A 19,503-nucleotide genomic window follows, 5' to 3' on the forward strand; every position below is an offset into this window, starting at 1 on the left:
TAGAAGTACCAGAGCGGCTTTTAACCCATCTGGCTGACGATAATGTATTTTGTTCGTCCATCAAAGCCACAGAGGAGAATATAATAGAGTGTGTATGTTAGCGTGTTAGGGATACACGACCTTGATAATCATACGGTACGGTATGGTACGGTACGGTCTGAACTGGTCTAACAGATGCATTACAGGCAGAGGATTAGAGAAAATGGTACCAGCAATCACACAATTACCAAAGGTCCTCAAACAATAGCATACTTTATGTTGGACAGAAATTAATCGCTTAAAGTATGAAACCATTAAAAAAAATGTCAGTGATGTATGTATATGTCACATCATGCTCTTTATATTACACGACAGAAAGAATGGCCTGAAATAAAAATGATAGAATATAATCCTGTCCGTTTGCAATGTCAACACTAGATAACAGCATGCAGTTAGAAACATCATTATAATCCAGATTAAAGCTCTGTGACTTTCCAATGGCATTTCAACAGATGTTAAAATCTCACGTCATAATCACTACTCACATTCATACCGAGAAAACAATCACGACAGCAAAGACAGCCGCTAGTCGTTCACCGGAAGTGTGATTTTATTATTGCATCCAATTCAATAACACCCCCCTCCCCCAAAAAAATATATATGATTTTGTTCAACATTGGTCATCATGGAATTATGAGGTACGGGAAGCCAAAAGCAACAAATGTAATACATATTAATGAAAAGAAATCACACCGCAACACAGTAAAGCGTCCATCTTAAAGGTACAATCTGGGATCAAGATGATGAGTTTAGAAGGCCTATTGAACAGATTCCCATATATCCAATGGGTCTTAGAACACAATATAATGAATCCCAGACAGTAGCCTCAATAACCAGAGAGAGTGCACTCAAGGCTGAGATCTGGTCTGATATTCAATCCAATGCTACGCGACACCTCTGTTGTAGGGCGTTGTAGTGGAGAGGAGAGGGAGGGAGGAATAGTAATGGAAGATTGATCCACCACTAGTATCAGTGACTGGGTAAGTGACTGTTGTTATCTATAACCCCTGGAAGATTGATCCACCACTAGTATCAGTGACTGGGTAAGTGACTGTTGTTATCTATAACCCCTGGAAGATTGATCCACCACTAGTATCTCTCTGTGTGTGTGTATGTGTGTGTGTGTGTGTGTGTGTGTGTGTGTGTGTGTGTGTGTGTGTGTGTGTGTGTGTGTGTGTGTGTGTGTGTGTGTGTGTGTGTGTGTGTGTGTGTGCGCACGCAACTGAGGCCTTTGGAATGGATTCTCACGGGCATGACCTTATGATTAGTTCAATCTAATCACAAGGTCATGCCCAGGTCAGATAAAAAGGTCAGAGGTCAGTTAAACAGGTCAGAGGTGCAGATAAATACAAGTCAAACATAAATATATGAAATGATATACACAACAAGCAGGATGTATAAATATGCAGAGATTGGGGAAAATCGAAGGGCCTGGGTTTGTCAACCTTTTCAGAACAAGAGTCCCCTTTTCAAAATAAGAGTCAATTGTTGATAACTCTTGATCAATTCAATAGATGTCTCATTCCTATGTCTGTGGACAATATGATTTACAGAACGTTGTCAAAAAGACCAGAACAATCTTTTCATCATAAGGGATATAGTAAACCTTGAAAATACATGACAATATGACGGAGAAAAGGAGCAGCAGTTTTTTCAACAGATGTCAAATCTTAAATAATGACTATGGATAGATAATCTTAAATCATAAAACAACGAAAAAAAAGTAAAATATACAGCAAAATGACACCCAGGAGTTCTATCATATGTCTATCATATCTCAGTGTTCTCAAAGCAACAGCCTCTAGCCCATCGGCAGGTCAGTACCAGCGCATCGTTGTCTCGCAGACATTTAATTCAATGACCTCATGTCGCTAAACCTGGGTCTTGTACATTAGAGCACGCAACGGAAAACAAAAATATTATTTTTTGGGGGCGGGGGGACAAGTCCAGGTAGTCCCTCCAAGTTTCAGTCCGTTCTCTTCTGTTTAGTGCCAAATGAACAAAACACTATCTCCGGTTTATCTTGTGTTTAGGTCTGGCGAACACCTCATTTACCCATCTATCCATGTTGTTATGGACGAAGAGCTGTAATTCAATTCACTGTGCCTCTGTCTGTACTTTCTGTATACCCCCCACGCACAGGTTGTGTACAGTACAGTCATTACACCAAACACACAGACCTCAGATGGATGTCTGTATATTCTCTGTGCCCATAGGGGAAACAGGCTTATCATTCTGTGACTGATGTTCATACTGCAATGGTAGGAGTTGTTAAAAAAAAGAGAATGGCTTGAAAACTGTGCGCAGTACATCTCTGTCAACAAGCTTTCACTGCCATGTCGGCCAAGGTCGGGTGAAGCGTGCGTGTGTTTGCTTTGGCCTGTTCTCCCTAAGGACTGAATGTCTGTGCTCAGTGACTGGCTGACTGAAGAGGTGCGTGTTTTTGCTTTGGCCTGTTCTCCCTAAGGACTGAATGTCTGTGCTCAGTGACTGGCTGACTGAAGAGGTGCGTGTTTTTGCTTTGGCCTGTTCTCCCTAAGGACTGAATGTCTGTGCTCAGTGACTGGCTGACTGAAGAGGTGCATGTGTTTCTGGTGCTCCTTAATTTAATGATATGCATTTAAACTTTTTAAGTTGGGGGCACCATTGCTACCAATGAAAAATGACAATTAAGAGCCCAGTGTGTAGGTAGAGGAGGTGCCTTGCAGGAAACATGACAGACTATCAATAGCCAAAGCTGAATGAGTTAACATTTTCTTTTTGTTTTAAGCTTTTTTCCTTTATGTTTTTTTCCCTCTCTATTCTCACAAGGTTTACTGTATTCTCACAAGGTTTACTGTATTCTCACAAGGCTTACTGTATTCTCACAAGGCTTACTGTATTCTCACAAGATTTACTGTATTCATTTCCAAACTGTTACTTTAAAATCCAGTTATTTGTCAAAAACATACATTCATGTCTTTTGATAAAATAATATGTTTGATAACTAGGCTAGCAAAAAAAAAATATATAGTGTGTAAGCGTAAATATTCATAGAAAACATACACAAGGATCTGTCCAATATGGCTGAAACAAGATAGTGGAAGACATACCATCGACATCTTTCAGTTAATCTCTGAAATTACAAAAAAAAGTGCAGTTCAGTCAAAGTTCTTTAGCTTGCTATCAAGTCTCTTTGGGTGGCCTCACGTTCACCTCACCTCCACAACATGTTATCACAATACGCTGAGAAAATATAATAATATTAAAAAAAGGAAAAATATTGTTGGTGTTATTCTGAACTTAAAAATAATCTCTATAGGGTAAAATGTTAGATAAATACACTGTATGATCAAAAGTATGTGGACACCCGCTCATCAAACATCTCATTCCAAAATCATGGGCATTAATATGGAGTTGGTCCCCTTTTTGCTGCTATAACAGCATTCACTCTTCTGTGAAGGCTTTCCACTAGATGTTGGAACATTGCTGCGGGGGACTTGCTTCCATTCAGCCACAAGAGCATTAGTGAGGTTGGGCACTGATGTTGGGCGATTAGGCCTGGCTCGCATTCAGCGTTCCAATTCATCCCAAAGGTGTTCGATGGGGTTAAGGTCAGGCCTCTGTGCAGGCCAGTCAATTGTTCCACACCGATATCTCGACAAACCATTTCTGTATGGACCTCGCTTTGTGCACAGGAGCATTGTCATGCTTAAACAGGAAAGGGCCTTCCCCAATCTGTTGCCACAAAGTTGGAAGCCCAGAATCATCTAGAATGTCATTGTATGCTGTAGCATTAAGATTTCCCTTCACTGGAACTAAGGGGCCTAGCCCGAACCATGGAAAATCTCCCCAGACCATTGTTCCACCTCCACCAAACTTTACAGTTGGCACTATGCATTCGGGCAGGTAGCGTTCTCCTGGCATCCGCCAAACCCAGATTCGTCCATTGGACTGCCAGATAGTGAAGCGTGATTCATCACTCCAGAGAATGCGTTTCCACTGCTCCAGAGTCCAATGGTGGCGAGCTTTACACCACTCCAGCCGACGCTTGGCATTGTGCATGGTGATCTTAGGCCTGTGTGCGGCTGCTTGGCCATGGAAACCCATTTCATGAAGCTACCGACAAACAGTTCTTATGCTAATGTTGCTACCAGAGGCAGTTTGGAACTAGGTACTGAGTGTTGCAACCAAGGACAGATGATTTGTATGCGCTACGCTCTTCAGCACTCGGCGGTGCCGTTCTGTGAACTTGTGTGGTCTACCACTTCACGGATGAGCCGTTGTTGCGCCTAGACGTTTCCACTTCACAATAACAGCACTTACAGTTGACCGGGGCAGCTCTAGCAGGGCAGAAATTTGACTGACTTGTTGGAAAGGTGGCATCCTATGAAGGTGCCACGTTGAAAGTCACTGAGCTCTTCAGTACGGGTCCTTCTACTGCCAAGATTTGTCTATGAAGATTGCATAGCTGTGTGCTCGGTTTTATATACCTGTCAGCAATGGGTGTGGCTGAAATAGCCAAATCCACTAATTTGAAGGGGTGTCCACATACTTTTGTATATATAGTGTATGTCTGAACAACAGCTTTTAAACAAATACATTAACACAAAATTACAATGTGAGGATATAGGCTACAATACATATTGTACATTATTGGAAATTGATCAGTATACTTTCTTGTGGTTTAACATTATCCAACAATCCATATTGGTACAGTGCCTCCACATTCAACATAATACAGTAGTAACATTGTACTGTAGAAAAATACTTAACCCAGCGGGCAAAGATGGCTGAAATGACGTCATTACCACTCGTTTACAACCAGAACTGGTTTCGCCCGCTGGGAACTCTGTCCTTGTACGTCAGGTCATTCACTCTGCATTAAAAATACATCTCTGTCCTAAGTTTTTTTCCTCCAATATGGATATGCACTCATTCACACCCTCCTTGAATTAGAAAACCTACACTAGCGATTAAAAAACACAATGCCAATATCGAAGACAATTTCCCCATAGTTTAGACATCGCAGGAGGGTGTGTTTAAACCTCACAGGTTGGAGGGGAGTTTGGAGAGTCTGTACTCTGCCCCGGATGTCTTGGCCGGGGTAGCAGGGTGACTGGGGTTGGGATGCGAAGAGGTCGGTGCTCCTTGGTTCACAGGAGTTGGAAGTTCAGATCCCGAGGGAGTGTAGTGACTCAGAGGTGTGACGTGGGAGTTTATTACTGCTACCCTCTGCCATGGGAGGAGAGGAGAAGTGAGAAGAACCAGACCCCCCTGAAGGTATGGCGAGAGACGGTTTGGATAGAGACCCTTCTTGGGGCAGGTAGTTGCCTGAGCCAGAGGTGGAAACAGTGGAGATAGTTCTGACATCCTGGGTGAAGAGATCCACTAAGGACTCTGCCCTCTGCCCCCTTTCGTCTACCCTAGCGGGGCATGACATCTGTGGGGTGAGGGAGCTGTGAGAGCCCATGGCGCTGGAGGGTTGGCTGTGGAGCTGGCTGAGATGGCTGAGGTGATGATGGTGAAGCACCGTCCTTCCTGTCAGTGGGCTCTGGATGGTGGGGCTGGGTGCCCCCGGTGGGGTGCAGGACGGGGAGCCATCCCCTGATCCGTACTGGGCCAGTGAGGCTAGGGCAGAGTGGGAAGAATGGGCAGAGTCCACCGGGAGAACCTGAGGGAGGAGGCCAGCGTGGAGGCCTGGGTGGAGGGTGGGATGGAGGCTGGACTGCAGACCCGCCAGGCTGTGATGCACCAGGGAGGATGAGGCTCCACCACCTCCAAGGCTGGCCTGTTGTGGGATAGGTATAGATAAAAACCCACTGGAGCAGTGGTGTTGGGTGGTGTAGCTAGGGCTGGTGCTGGCGTAGGAACAGTGGGAGTGTGGGGGGAGGAGGTGGCCTGCTCTCTCCTGATGTTCACCAGAGCCCATCCCCCTCTGGACGTGCTGAGAGCTGGTAGCGTGAGAGGAAGAGGAGTCGTGTTGCTGTAGCTGGCTCAGGATGGGGCTGACCGAGCTACAGATGAGAGGGCTTAGGGTGGAACCAGAGGGGGCTGAGAACCTTCCCGAGTTCATGGTGGGTCTCCCTGATGCCCCCTGCTGGTGGGAACTTGGTGGGCTGTAGGGGTGGTGGTGGTGGTGGTGGTGATGGAGCTGGGCTGCGCAGGAGGAGGAGGACGGATACCCCTGGATTGAGGCCTGGCCCAAGGGGAAGGGAGAGCCTCCGCTGGGCTGGGCCTGGAAGTTGGTGGTGGTGGGCTGGTACATGGAGGTCATAGGTGACAGAGGAGACATGGAGGAGGAGGTGGAGACTAGATGTTGCGCCCGAAACGAGGCTAATATCGGAGTGTCCACTCCAGAATGGAACTTCACAGAACCGGCCGGGGATGCAGCCCCGGAGCCACAGCCGGGAACGCCCATACCTCCAGCTGCAGACACGCCCACAAACACGCCCCTCTCCAAACGGTGGCCTCCTGGATCCTTGAACGACCTGGAGACGGGGAGCGGATGGTGGAAGAGGATGGGAGGGAGCTGGGCTTGGAGCTGGGAGTGGGAGAAGGCCAGAGCCAGGGATGTGGTGGCTGCAGCGGCCTGGAGGGGGCCCTGGACCAAGGGAGCCCAGATGACCCCTGAGGTGGAGGATGGGAGGTCCAGGGACACGGGAGAGATGTTGCTCTGGATAGCCATGTCACGGTCATGCTGTACGATCCTCTGGATGATCTCATTCTCCTGGAGGTTCACAGCTCCTGAGTTCTGGGCGACTTTGTGTTGGAGCACAGAGTTCCTCTTTCCTGTAGAGAAGAAGAGAGAGTAGTAGTATGTGAGGAAAGACAAGGGGTTAGAGTTAGAGTCTGTCTTGTACAGTCTAAACCTTCTAAAGCACCCAGAGAGCAGATGTTATGACCTAAAGACCACTGTTGCAGTCATCTTTGGGTGTTGCTGTCATATTAGATTCAGCATAGGAGAGAACCAGAACTTGAGAGAGTCCCGCTGGTAAGGCTATATTAAACCCTGCTTGTCATCCATTAAACCACAGCTAAATGAAGGTATTTTTAACACAATGCTTTCACCTCAGGGCAGTGAGATATAACGTTCCCCCTTTCTGAAATTAAAAAAACGATCAAATGTGCCAACATAAGAGATCGGCAACTTGAATTCTCACACTTTTCTTTCCACATATTCAGCCAGTTGAAATCCTTCCACGTTGTAATTCACGTGCATTTGGTTCATTCTATAGCTAGAGGACACCTGATATCTCCAGGAGTGATTAGTATCATGTTTGTCTTTATCTGTTGTGGTCTAGTACTGTTTTCTTTGCTTGCTGGGGCCATTTACTTTAAGTGCTGTCTGTCTTCCCAGTAGCTTACCTGGTGTGTGAACTGACTGATCTTACCTAGTTATTTTCAGATCTCATTTTGCTTCTTTTGTAGCTTTGGCAACTACACTGAGTATACAACAGTGGAGGCTGCTGAGGGGAGGACGGCTCATGATAATGGCTGGAATGGACCAAATGGAATGGCATCAAACACTTGGAAACCATGGAAACCATGTGTTTTGATGTGTTTGATACCATTCCACTGATTCCGCTCCAGCCATTAACACGAGCCCGTCCTCCCTAATTAAGGTGCCACCAACCTCCTGTGGTCTACAAAACATTAAGAACACCTGCTCTTTCCATGACATAGACTGACCAGGTGAATCCAGGTGAAAGCTATGATCCCTTATTGATGTCACTTGTTAAATCCACTTCAATCAGTGTAGATGAAGGGGAGGAGACAGTTTAAAGAAGAATTTTAAGCCTTGAGATAATTGAGACGTGTGCCATTCAGAGGATGAATGGGCAAGACTAAAGATTTAACTGCCTTTGAACGGGTTATGGTAGTAGGTGCCAGGCGCACCGGTTTGAGTCAAGAACAGGAACTCTGCTGGGTTTTTCAGGCTCAACAGTTGTGTGTTTCAAGAATGGTCCACCACCCAAGGGACATTAAGCAATACGCTGGACCTAATCTTTACTAGAGGCTGTTCTCCTACCAATCCCACTGTAACCCCCCTCCAGGTCTCTGTTCTCCTACCAATCCCACTGTAACCCCCCTCCAGGTCTCTGTTCTCCTACTAATCTCACTGTGCTGTCACAATCTTCACTCTCTCTCTCTCTTTCCCACTCCTCTCTCTTCTTCTATCCTATCATCTCTCCCTTCTGCTAAATCCTTCTCCCTCCTGTATCCTGATTCTGCCTCTTCGACCCTACTCTCCCCCCTTTCCGCATCCTATGACTGGCACTGTCTCCTTTCCTCCCGGCCGGCTCGGCCCTCCCCTCCTGCTCCGTGGCTGAGTGACTCATTGTGAGCTTACAGAACAGTGCTGTGGGGAGCTGAGCGAAAATGGAGGAAAACTAAACTTTTAGAGTACCTATCATCCTTTCACTACCTTCTCTTCCTCTGTATCCTCTGCTAAAGCCATTTTCTATTACTCCAAATTCCATGCTTCTTCCCCTAACCCTAGGAAACTATTTTCCACCTTCTCCTCCCTCCTTAATCCTTCACCCCCTCGCCCTCCCTCCTCCCTCTCTGCGGACAACTTTTTCAAACACTTTGACGATATCCGCTCCTGGTTCACTCAGCCTATTGAGTCCAATTTCCCACTACCCTACGCCTTGACCTCTTTCTTCCCTCTTTCTCCAGAGGACATCCTGTGACTAGTGAGGTCCGGCCACCAAACAACCTGCCCACTCGACCCCAACCCCTCCTCCCTTCTCCAGACCATCTCTGGAGACCTTCTCCCATTCCTCACTTCCCTCATCAACTCATCCCTGACCACTTGCTGCGTCCCCTCTGACTTCAAAATGTCCTGAGTCGCTCCGCTCCTCAAGAAACCAACACTCGACCCCTGACTGGAAGTGATGCAGACAATTACATTGATGGAAGCTACAATCTATCTGCAATATTAAAGCTGATCTACCCCCTAAAAAATATATATATATAATAAATAAATACATTTACTAAATTTAAAAAACACTTGACCCGTCTGACGTCAAAAACTACAGACCAGTATCCCTTTTTTAATTATTTCCGTCTCTGACCAACTCTCTTGTTATCTCTCTCAGAACGGTCTTCTTGACCCTAACCAGTAAGGATTCAAGACGGGTTACTCAACCCGAGACTGCTCTTCTCTGTGTCACAGAGGCTCTCTGAACTGCCAAAGCTGACTCTCTCTTCTCTGTTCTCATCCTCCTAGATCTATCCGCTGCCTTCAACACCATGAACCATCAGATCCTCCTCTCCACCCTCTCAGAGCTGGGCTTCTCAGGCTCTGCACACTCTTGGATTGCATCCTACCTGGCAGGCCGCTTTCTACCAGGTGACGTGGAGAGGATCTGTATCTGCACCACGTACTCTCACTACTGGTGTCCCCCAGGGCTCGGTTCTAGGTCCTCTCCTCTTCTCTCTATACACCAAGTCACTCAGCTCCGGCATATCCTCACATGGTCTCTCCTATCATTGCTATGTGGATGACACTCTACTCCTTCCCCCGCACATTGACTCTGTACCGGTACCCCCTGTATATAGCCTCCACATTGACTCTGTACCGGTACCCCCTGTATATAGCCTCCACATTGACTCTGTACCGGTACCCCCCTGTATATAGCCTCCATATTGACTCTGTACCGGTACCCCCCTGTATATAGCCTCCACATTGACTCTGTACCGGTACCCCACTGTATATAGCCTCCACATTGACTCTGTACCGGTACCCCCTGTATATAGCCTCCACATTGACTCTGTACCGGTACCCCCCTGTATATAGCCTCCACATTGACTCTGTACCGGTACCCCACTGTATATAGCCTCCACATTGACTCTGTACCGGTACCCCCCTGTACATAGCCTCCATATTGACTCTGTACCAGTACCCCCTGTATATAGCCTCCACAAATAACTATGATTTGATTCCTGACACCCAGGTGGCGACACGCATCTCTGCGTGCCTGGCATATATCTCAGCTTGGATGTCGACCCACCACCTCAACAAGACGGAGCTCCCAGAAAAGGCATGCTCGCTCAAAGACCTCTCCATCACGGTTGACAACTCCACGGTGTCCCCCTCCCAGTGTGCAAATAACCTTGGCATGACCCTGGGCAACACCCTGTTGTTCTCTGCAAACATCAAAGCAGTGACTTGCTCCTACAGGTTCATGTTCTACAACATCCGTAGAGTACGACCGTACCTCACACAGGAAGCGATGCAGGTCCTAATCCAGGCACTTGTCATCTACCGTCTGGACTACTGCAACTCTCTGTTAGCTGGGCTCCCTGCTTATACCACCAAACCCCTGGCCCAGCTGGTGTTCAACCCAAGTTCTCCCAGTCACCTCGCTCCTCACCACACTCCACTGGCTTCCAGTCGAAGCTCTCATCCACTACAAGACCTTGGTACTTGCCTACGGAGCAGCAAGAGGAACTGTCCCTCCCTACCTTCAGGCTGTGCTCAAACCCTACACCCCAACCCGAGCACTCCGTTCTGCCACCTCTTGGCCTATGGGAGGTCAGCTCCTGCTCAGCCCAGTCCAAGCTAATAGCTACTTTATCCCTCTAGAGTCTAAGCCGGGGGAGGGGGGGGGGTTCTACTAAGCTAACATATTGAATTGTTTTAAGATGGTCATACCAAGGATCATTTAGCTTTTTTATTTGGAATTTTAAGACCCCTTAAGGTATCAATTATTTGATGAAACATTGAGTTTGGCATTACTGCTATTAGCCAATAGAAACACATTAAATAACAGATTGGATAACATGGAACAACAGATAGTCCCCAAAAAATCTAAAGGAAGTGTCTCTCCTATATCTGAGAAATATAAGAAATATGAGGAAACAATTTTTTATTATGTATTTATGCCCTTATTTTTGGCACTAAACTATCTCCATATATACTTCCATTCATTTTTTAAATTCATACGGGACCTTTAGAAGAGTCTTGTGAGGCTTGTACATGCCTCACCTTTCCTCATATTAGTGTGTAGCCATAACTGTTCAGACGCTACACTCAGACGTTGGCAGAAGAAGCTGTACCAACTACAGACAAGTCCCGTGACACTGTTTCAACGATACAGACGTTTTGGTGAGAAGACCTATTTTCAGGATGTCTCATGGTCTGACTAACACCTCTCTAGCTCTGCCACCTTTCACCACAGATGTGAAAGTGCCATATCGGCAGATATCTCTAGCTTAAACAGACAGATTTTGATGGGGATTTTTTTACTATGTTAATTCAATTGTAGGCTAAGGGTTATTGAGGAAATATTTACATTTTAATTTTAGTCATTTAGCAGACGCTCTTATCCAAAGCAACTTACAGTAGTGAATGCATACATTTCAAACATTTTTTCTCCGTACTGGTCCCCCGTGGGAATCGAACCCACAACCCTGGCGTTGCAAACACCATGCTCTACCAACTGAGCCACACGGGACCCACTATGACTGTGGTTGTCCCACCTAGCTATCTTAAGATGAATGCACTAAACTGTAAGTGCCTCTGGATAAGAGAGTCTGCTAAATGACTCACTACTGTAAGTGGCTCTGGATAAGAGAGTCTGCTAAATGACTCAGTACTGTAAGTGGCTCTGGATAAGAGAGTCTGCTAAATGACTCACTACTGTAAGTGGCTCTGGATAAGAGAGTCTGCTAAATGACTCACTACTGTAAGTGGCTCTGGATAAGAGAGTCTGCTAAATGACTCAGTACTGTAAGTGGCTCTGGATAAGAGAGTCTGCTAAATGACTAATAGGTAAATGTGGAACAGTACAGAAATAGCCTAGAATGTACAGTAGAGATGTTCTAAGACTGTCACACTGAGCTTCCCAAAGTCTTTTTTTGCTGATAGCACGTTATTTATTTTCACTGACCCAAACAGCAATATGCTTCATTTTACAAATTGTGTTGGGTTGTTGAGAGGAATATCATACTACTTTAGCTACGAAGGGAAACCAATCCCAGGTTGCTGGCCCCTCTTTCGACTGTACTGTAAGTTGTCACCTATGCGGTCCAGCCGGTCCAGAGCTACGGTCTCGAAGGCCCGTCTCATCATGGGGTACTCCTCCAGGACCTCATTAAAGTTATCCACAGACAGAGAGTACAGACGGCAGTACGTCTCAGCGCGAACACTGGCCGTTCTTCTGCCTCGAGTCAGCAGGCAGATCTCTGCAGGGAATGGAAGAATGATTCAACTATAAAATAGATTGTCAACAGACCACTTTTGTTTTGTCCTCCACATGTGTGTTAATTATATAATTATATTTAGGATAAAGGAGAGAAGCACTAACACACCCTGTTGCCATGTAAAACGGGTACACAGAATTAAACACAATTACATGTTACAAAATGGCTGACATTCTCATTATGAAAGGTCTTTTTTTTTTTATCTCACAGATTGTATTTTTTGGGTTCATTCTATGTACTGTCATGCACCAGAGGACAGAGAGTCATAAAAATGATCATTTCATCAACAGAAGATGATAAAAACACAAAAAGAGCAGTGTTTTCTGAACTAACTTCACAGATGGAGCACTTAATGCAATTTTAGAGCTTAGAGTTTTGTTCTGACCTCATCTGTCCTGCTACAGCCAGCCAGATCAGGGAATAAAATAGTGAAAAAAAGAGGCGTATTGTGGGATAAGAACTTTCTCTCTCTGTCTCTCTCTCCCCCTCTCTCTCTCTCTGTCTCTCTCTGTCTCTCTCTCTCCCCTGTCTCTTCCTCTCTCTCCCCCTCTCTCTCTCTCTCTCTCTGTCTGTCTCTGCTCTGTCTCTGTCTCTCTCTCTCTCCCTCTCTCTGTCTCTTCCTCTCTCTCTCTCTCTCTGTCTCTCTCTGTCTGTCTCTCTGTCTCTCTCTCTCTGTCTCTCTCTCTGTCTCTCTCTTTGTCTCTCTGTCTCACTCTCCCTCTCTCTCCCTCTCTCTGTCTCTGTCTGTCTCTCTCTCCCCCTCTCTGTCTGTCTCTCTGTCTGTCTCTGTCTCTTCCTCGCTCTCCCTCTCTCTCCCTCTCTCTGTCTCTCCCTCTCTCTCCCTCTCTCTGTCTCTCTCTCTCTCTCTCTCTGTCTCTCTCTCTCTCCCTCTCTCTCTCTCTCTCTCTCTCTCTCTCTCTCTGTCTCTGTCTGTCTCCCTGTCTCTCTCTGTCTCCCTCTCTCTGTCTCCCTCTCTCTGTCTCCCTCTCTCTGTCTCTCTGTCTCTCGTTCAACATATGTATTATGTTTGCGGTTAACTTTGTGTTGAATGGATTATTCCTTACAGTGTGTTTACCCAACTTTTGTATAGGGATCCTTACAGTACTTTACCCACCACGAAAGATGATCAGTATTTATCCATCCTTCCTACCTCCAAAGTAGGACCCGTCAGACAGCTTGGTCTCCTTGGTGCCCTTGGCGATGACGCAGACCACCCCGTGTTGGATGAAGTACATCTTTCTGCCGACGGTCCCTTCCATAACTACATTATCCATAGGCTGGAACACCTCAAAGCGCAGCTTGGTCAGCATTGACGTCACAAAGTTGGGGTCGGCGTTGGCGAACAAAGGCATCGAAGCAACCAGCTTACGACAGTTGAAGTTGACAATCTCCTGCAAAGACAGAAAATATGTAATATAATAGAAAAACTAAATTCTAAGTACATGAACACTAATAATTTGTGCCCTAAAGAGAAAAATCAAGTGAAAAATGTTTTTTCATAATCTAATAAGATTCCAGACACTGCCTCCAGCAAGGTACTTAATGGTATCATGATATGCATTCAGTAGTGGCTTATAATGGCTGTGTTTCAGAGGATCAAAACCATAATGTATCATGGGTAAATTGTGACTGACTGGTGATTTGCACCGTCGACTGCCCTGTGGAATAAGCCCTATAATCCCGTTCCGAGAAACGTCCCATCAAATGCTTGAAGACTCTGGTGGACCAATGATTTAAACTTGGCCTTCGTTAGCCAATACAGACAGACCAGGCATTGGCTTAATCAGCTTAATCTAACAACCAATCATCTCCCACAACACCTTCCATGTAACCGCCCCCCCGTAACACAAAAACATCCCACGTTCATAGCATTTCAATAATGATGAGCTTGTGATGAACATCAAGTGTGGCCACATTTAGACATTTATTAGGCTACATTACAATTCGATCATTGTTTACAGTATGTCCCTTATCTGCAGCATACCTTTAACCTAACAGATATTACACATGTGTAGCCCGATCTACGCACTCCCGATCAGCTCACGTTGCATTTTTCCAAATCGTAGGAAATCAAGAGCAAAACTCAGAGTAAAATGTGACGCTGCAGCCCGTAAAGTGTAAACATTACAGCTTCCCGATCGTTTTTTTATGTTGAATATATTAAACCTTAAATCTGCCATTATCGCCAAGCAGTGCTCAGAGCAGATGTCTCACCGCAAGCCAATCAGCTACTCAGAACTACACTGAATAAAAATACAAATGCAACATGCAAACATTTCAAAGATTTTATTGAGTTACAGTTCATATAAGGAAAATCAGTCAATTGAAATAAATTAATTACACCTTAATCTATGGATTTCACATGACTGAGAATACAGATATGCATCTGTTGGTTACAGATACTGGGGGAAAAGGTAGAGGTGTGGATCAGAAAACCAGTCGGTATCTGGTGTGACCACCATTTGCCTCATCTCTTTCACATAGAGTTGGTCAGGTTGTTGATTGTTGCCTGTTAAATGTTGTCCCACTCCTCTTCAATGGCTGTACGAAGTTGCTGGATAGTGGCGGGAACAAGAACACGCTGTCGTACACGTCGATCCAGAGCATCCCAAACATGCTCAATGGGTGACATGTCTGGTGAGAAGAACTGGGACATTTTCAGCTTCCAGGAATTGTGTACAGACCCTTGCGACATGGGGCCATTCATTATCATGCTGAAACATGAGGTGATGGCGGGTGGATGAATGGAACGACACTGAGCCTCAGGATCTCGTCACGGTATCTTTGTGCGTTCAAATTGCCATTGATAAAATGCAATTGTGTTCGTTGTCCGTAGCTTATGCCCGCCCATACCGTAACCCCACCTCTACCATGGAGCACTCTGTTCACAACGTTGACATCAGCAAACCGCTCACCCACACGATGCCATACACTCTGTCTGCCATCTGTCCTGTACAGTTGAAACCGGGATTCATCCGTGAAGATCACACTTCTCCAGCGTGCCAGTGGCCATCGATGGCAAGCATTACTGTCAAGGTCAAGACCCTGGTGAGGATGACGAGCACGCTGATGAGCTTCCCTGAGACGGTTTCTGACAGTTTGCAGAAATTCTTTGGTTGTGCAAACCTACAGTTTCATGTCTGGGTGGTTGGTCTCAGATGATCCCACAGTTGAAGAAACCGGATGTGGACCTCCTGGGCTGGCATGGTTACACGTGATCTGTAGTTGTGAGACCAGTTGAACCAGTTTGTCCATATGGAACATTTCGGGGTTATTTTATTTCAGCTTATGAAACGTGGAACCAACACTTTACATGTTGCCTTTATATCTTTGTTCAGTGTATAAAGGTTCTCTTCAACTACCCCACAAGTTCATCACAACAATGGCACCAAAGGTATGGCATACCCTCACATATGCCCTCAATTCGATTCCTGGTTTTAACTCACCAAGTCCTTCACTGACACAGAGATACTTAAAAAGTGCATGGTGACTGAAGGAATTGGCCGACAAAATCTACGGAATAGTAGATTATAATGTCATCTGTCAAACAGGTAGGCCTACCTCTTATTGCTTGAATAGGACGAAATAAGTTCCAACACAAAACAACTCTTGTTGTTAGTAAAGTCAAATTCAAATGAAGGCTGTTTTAAATGAACTAAGCCTTCTGGAATTAGGCTACTTTCAGCACCCCTGTGCTGTCCATCTCTGATTGATTGTGCCGTGGCTGCCACTTCAACGTAATGAAAGTTATGTAAGTTACTGAAATCTGGCTTATTGTGAGGTCAATAACTCTAATAAAAGCTTAATTTGACATTTGAGTCATTTAGAAGATGCTCTTATCCAGAGCGACTTACAGTAGTGAATTCATATATTTTTCATCATGGGAAACAAAACATAAATTATAACAGTAACAAGCTAAAAACGTTTACCTCTGGTCAACCTCATCTTTACGCTATAAACGTTTACCTCTGTTCAACCTCATCTTTACGCTATAAACGTTTACCTCTGGTCAACCTCATCTTTACGCTATAAAAGGTTACCTCTGGTCACCCTCATCTTTACTCTATAAACGTTTACCTCTGGTCACCCTCATCTTTACGCTATAAAAGGTTACCTCTGGTCACCCCCATCTTTACGCTATAAAAGGTTACCTCTGGTCACCCCCATCTTTACGCTATAAAAGGTTACCTCTGGTCACCCCCATCTTTACTCTATAAAAGGTTACCTCTGGTCACCCCCATCTTTACGCTATAAAAGGTTACCTCTGGTCACCCCCATCTTTAAGCTATAAAAGGTTACCTCTGGTCACCCCCATCTTTACGCTATAAAAGGTTACCTCTGGTCACCCCCATCTTTACGCTATAAAAGGTTACCTCTGGTCACCCCCATCTTTACGCTATAAAAGGTTACCTCTGGTCACCCCCATCTTTACGCTATAAAAGGTTACCTCTGGTCACCCCCATCTTTACGCTATAAAAGGTTACCTCTGGTCACCCCCATCTTTACGCTATAAAAGGTTACCTCTGGTCACCCCCATCTTTACGCTATAAAAGGTTACCTCTGGTCACCCCCATCTTTACGCTATAAAAGGTTACCTCTGGTCACCCCCATCTTTACGCTATAAAAAGGTTACCTCTGGTCACCCCCATCTTTACGCTATAAAAGGTTACCTCTGGTCACCCCCATCTTTACGCTATAAAAGGTTACCTCTGGTCACCCACATCTTTGTGCCTTCACTCAAAACTGAACAGGACATCCGTAGTCCGCATGCACAGATGCTGCATTCCTCGTATGGGCATTGCTGTGCTTCTTCGGTTGCTATGAAGATTTCCTTACTTGACACCACAGGAGGCTGGTGGCACCTTAATTGGGGAGGGCGGGCTTGTTGTAATGGCTGGAGCGGAATGGGTAGAATGATATCAAATATATCAGGCACATGGTTTCTATGTGTTTGATGCCGTTCCATTTACTCCGTTCCAGACGTTATTAATAGCCGTCCTCCCCTCAGCAGCCTACACTGAACTGCCCAACAAATATAGCCCGATTCTGGACCGATTGTCCAATCGTTCTGCTGCGGAGTTACTGCCAGGTGTATTTACTATACCGATTACTAGTTCACTACGATTTGGCTGGACTGAACCATTAAATGTGGACTGAACTGTTACATCTGGACTAAACCGTTAAATGTGGACTGAACCGTTACATCTGGACTGAACTGTTAAATGTGGACTGAACAGTTACATCTGGACTGAACCGTTAAATGTGGACTGAACCGTTAAATGTGGACTGAACCGTTACATCTGGACTGAACCGTTAAATGTGGACTGAACCGTTACATCTGGACTGAACCGTTAAATGTGGACTGAACCGTTACATCTGGACTGAACCGTTAAATGTGGACTGAACCGTTACATCTGGACTGAACTGTTAAATGTGGACTGAACCGTTAAATGTGGACTGAACCGTTACATCTGGACTGAACCGTTACATCTGGACTGAACCGTTAAATGTGGACTGAACCGTTACATCTGGACTGAACCGTTAAATGTGGACTGAACCGTTACATCTGGACTGAACCGTTAAATGTGGACTGAACCGTTACATCTGGACTGAACCGTTAAATGTGGACTGAACCGTTAAATGTGGACTGAACCGTTAAATGTGGACTGAACCGTTACATCTGGACTGAACCGTTACATCTGGACTGAACCGTTAAATGTGGACTGAACCGTTAAATGTGGACTGAACCGTTACATCTGGACTGAACCGTTACATCTGGACTGAACCGTTACATCTGGACTGAACCGTTAAATGTGGACTGAACCGTTACATCTGGACTGAACAGTTAAATGTGAGAGGTTCTCCGATGGTTATTTAGTGCCCTACCCTGTGAGCCCTGGCCAAAAGTAGTGCACTAAATAGGGAATAGGGTGCCACTTGGGATAGCCTTAGAGTAGTCTACAGGCTACAGCTAAGTAATCACATAATGGTGCTAATTAGAATATCAAACAGAAATCTTCCTCAACAAAGTCAGCATTTTTTTGCTATCTACTAGCTAATGAGATGAAGGCATCGCTATCAGTTTCAGTTTCAGTTCGCTATCAGTTTCAGTTCCAGGTTATTTACCATCATAAGGCTGGTAAATAACCACAGTCATTGGCTGCATCAGAAATGGCACCCTGTTCCCTACATAGTGTACTACTTTATGACCAGAGCTCAGAGCCCTGTGGGCCCTGTTCAGAAGTAGTGCACTATAAAGGGAATATTGTGTCATTTGGTGACGCAGTCACTGATGGAGATTAAAACACGATTCAACCAGAACCAGGGAGAGTCATTACTATTATAGTGACAATGGGTCTGATGTCACGTGGAGATCACATAGAGACACACACACACTGACCTCTCTGAGCGGTTCGTTCAGCTCCCCCAGAATGCTCTCCTCGTCAAACATCTTGCCCTGGAAGCGATGTTCGTAGTAGTCATGGACCTTCTGCCGCATGCCGGCAGGAAGCTTGTGGAAGGACATGTACTGCTCCACCTGTTTATACTGTAGAAGACAAGATAATTGATTAGTTGGTTGATTGATAGGTTAATTGATTGATTGAAAGACGTGCACTTCACCTGTTTATACTGTAGAAGACAAAGAGGATAGGGTTGGTGTTGAGGACCACGATGGAAACAGGAAGAACAGAAAGACGTATGTCTCAGCCTACTACTTTTAACTATCAAATAAATTCAACCTATCAAACCGTTTGTCAGATTTGTGTTAAAACAGGTGATAAACGTGCCATTGACACAGGACAGTTGTAGTATTTCCAGGTACATGGAGAAATACTGTATGTTGTATGCAGTGACAATAACCTCCAGCACACCGGTGATGTTGAGGCGCCATGTAGAGATTACACAGATTACACACATTTCCATCTCAATCTCATCAGGATTATGAACAGTTGTCGTTTGAATCATTTTAGTGTAACATTATCATTTTGTGTATTGAGTGTGAGACTGCATTGTCTGAGTGTGTCAGTGAACCAGATTGTAGCAGTTTATCATTTCTCTCATAGGTTGACAGTTAACTGTTTTTATAAACTTCCTGAAAGCTCTATGAGAGATGTCTGAATACCAGGTAATGGATTGATGATCTCCACGAACTGTCCTCGCTGCAGAAATCATCTCCCCCGGTTAATCACAGTAATACGGTTGGTAGCAGTCAGTAGCTAGGTCATCACAGTAATACGGTTGGTAGCAGTCAGTAGCTAGGTCATCACAGTA

The 19,503-nt window shown here is 45.2% G+C and overlaps 1 protein-coding gene across 1 annotated transcript in view; it reads right to left on the reverse strand.

The window, feature by feature from the left end:
- Positions 1-4,557: 4,557 nt before the first annotated feature.
- Positions 4,558-19,503, reverse strand: part of LOC106584711 (potassium/sodium hyperpolarization-activated cyclic nucleotide-gated channel 1-like) — a 55,404-nt gene continuing 40,458 nt past the window's right edge. Inside the window, exons 5-8 of the mRNA XM_014170228.2 lie at positions 18,632-18,778; positions 13,382-13,622; positions 12,049-12,213; positions 4,558-6,810 (exon numbers count right to left, since the gene is read on the reverse strand). Coding sequence (XP_014025703.1) covers positions 5,192-6,810; positions 12,049-12,213; positions 13,382-13,622; positions 18,632-18,778 — 2,172 coding nt within the window. The 3' untranslated portion in view covers positions 4,558-5,191. The remainder of the gene's footprint in view (positions 6,811-12,048; positions 12,214-13,381; positions 13,623-18,631; positions 18,779-19,503) is intronic.

The sequence above is a fragment of the Salmo salar genome, chromosome ssa23, assembly GCF_905237065.1.
Source record: "Salmo salar chromosome ssa23, Ssal_v3.1, whole genome shotgun sequence".
In the NCBI taxonomy this organism is placed as follows: domain Eukaryota; kingdom Metazoa; phylum Chordata; class Actinopteri; order Salmoniformes; family Salmonidae; genus Salmo; species Salmo salar.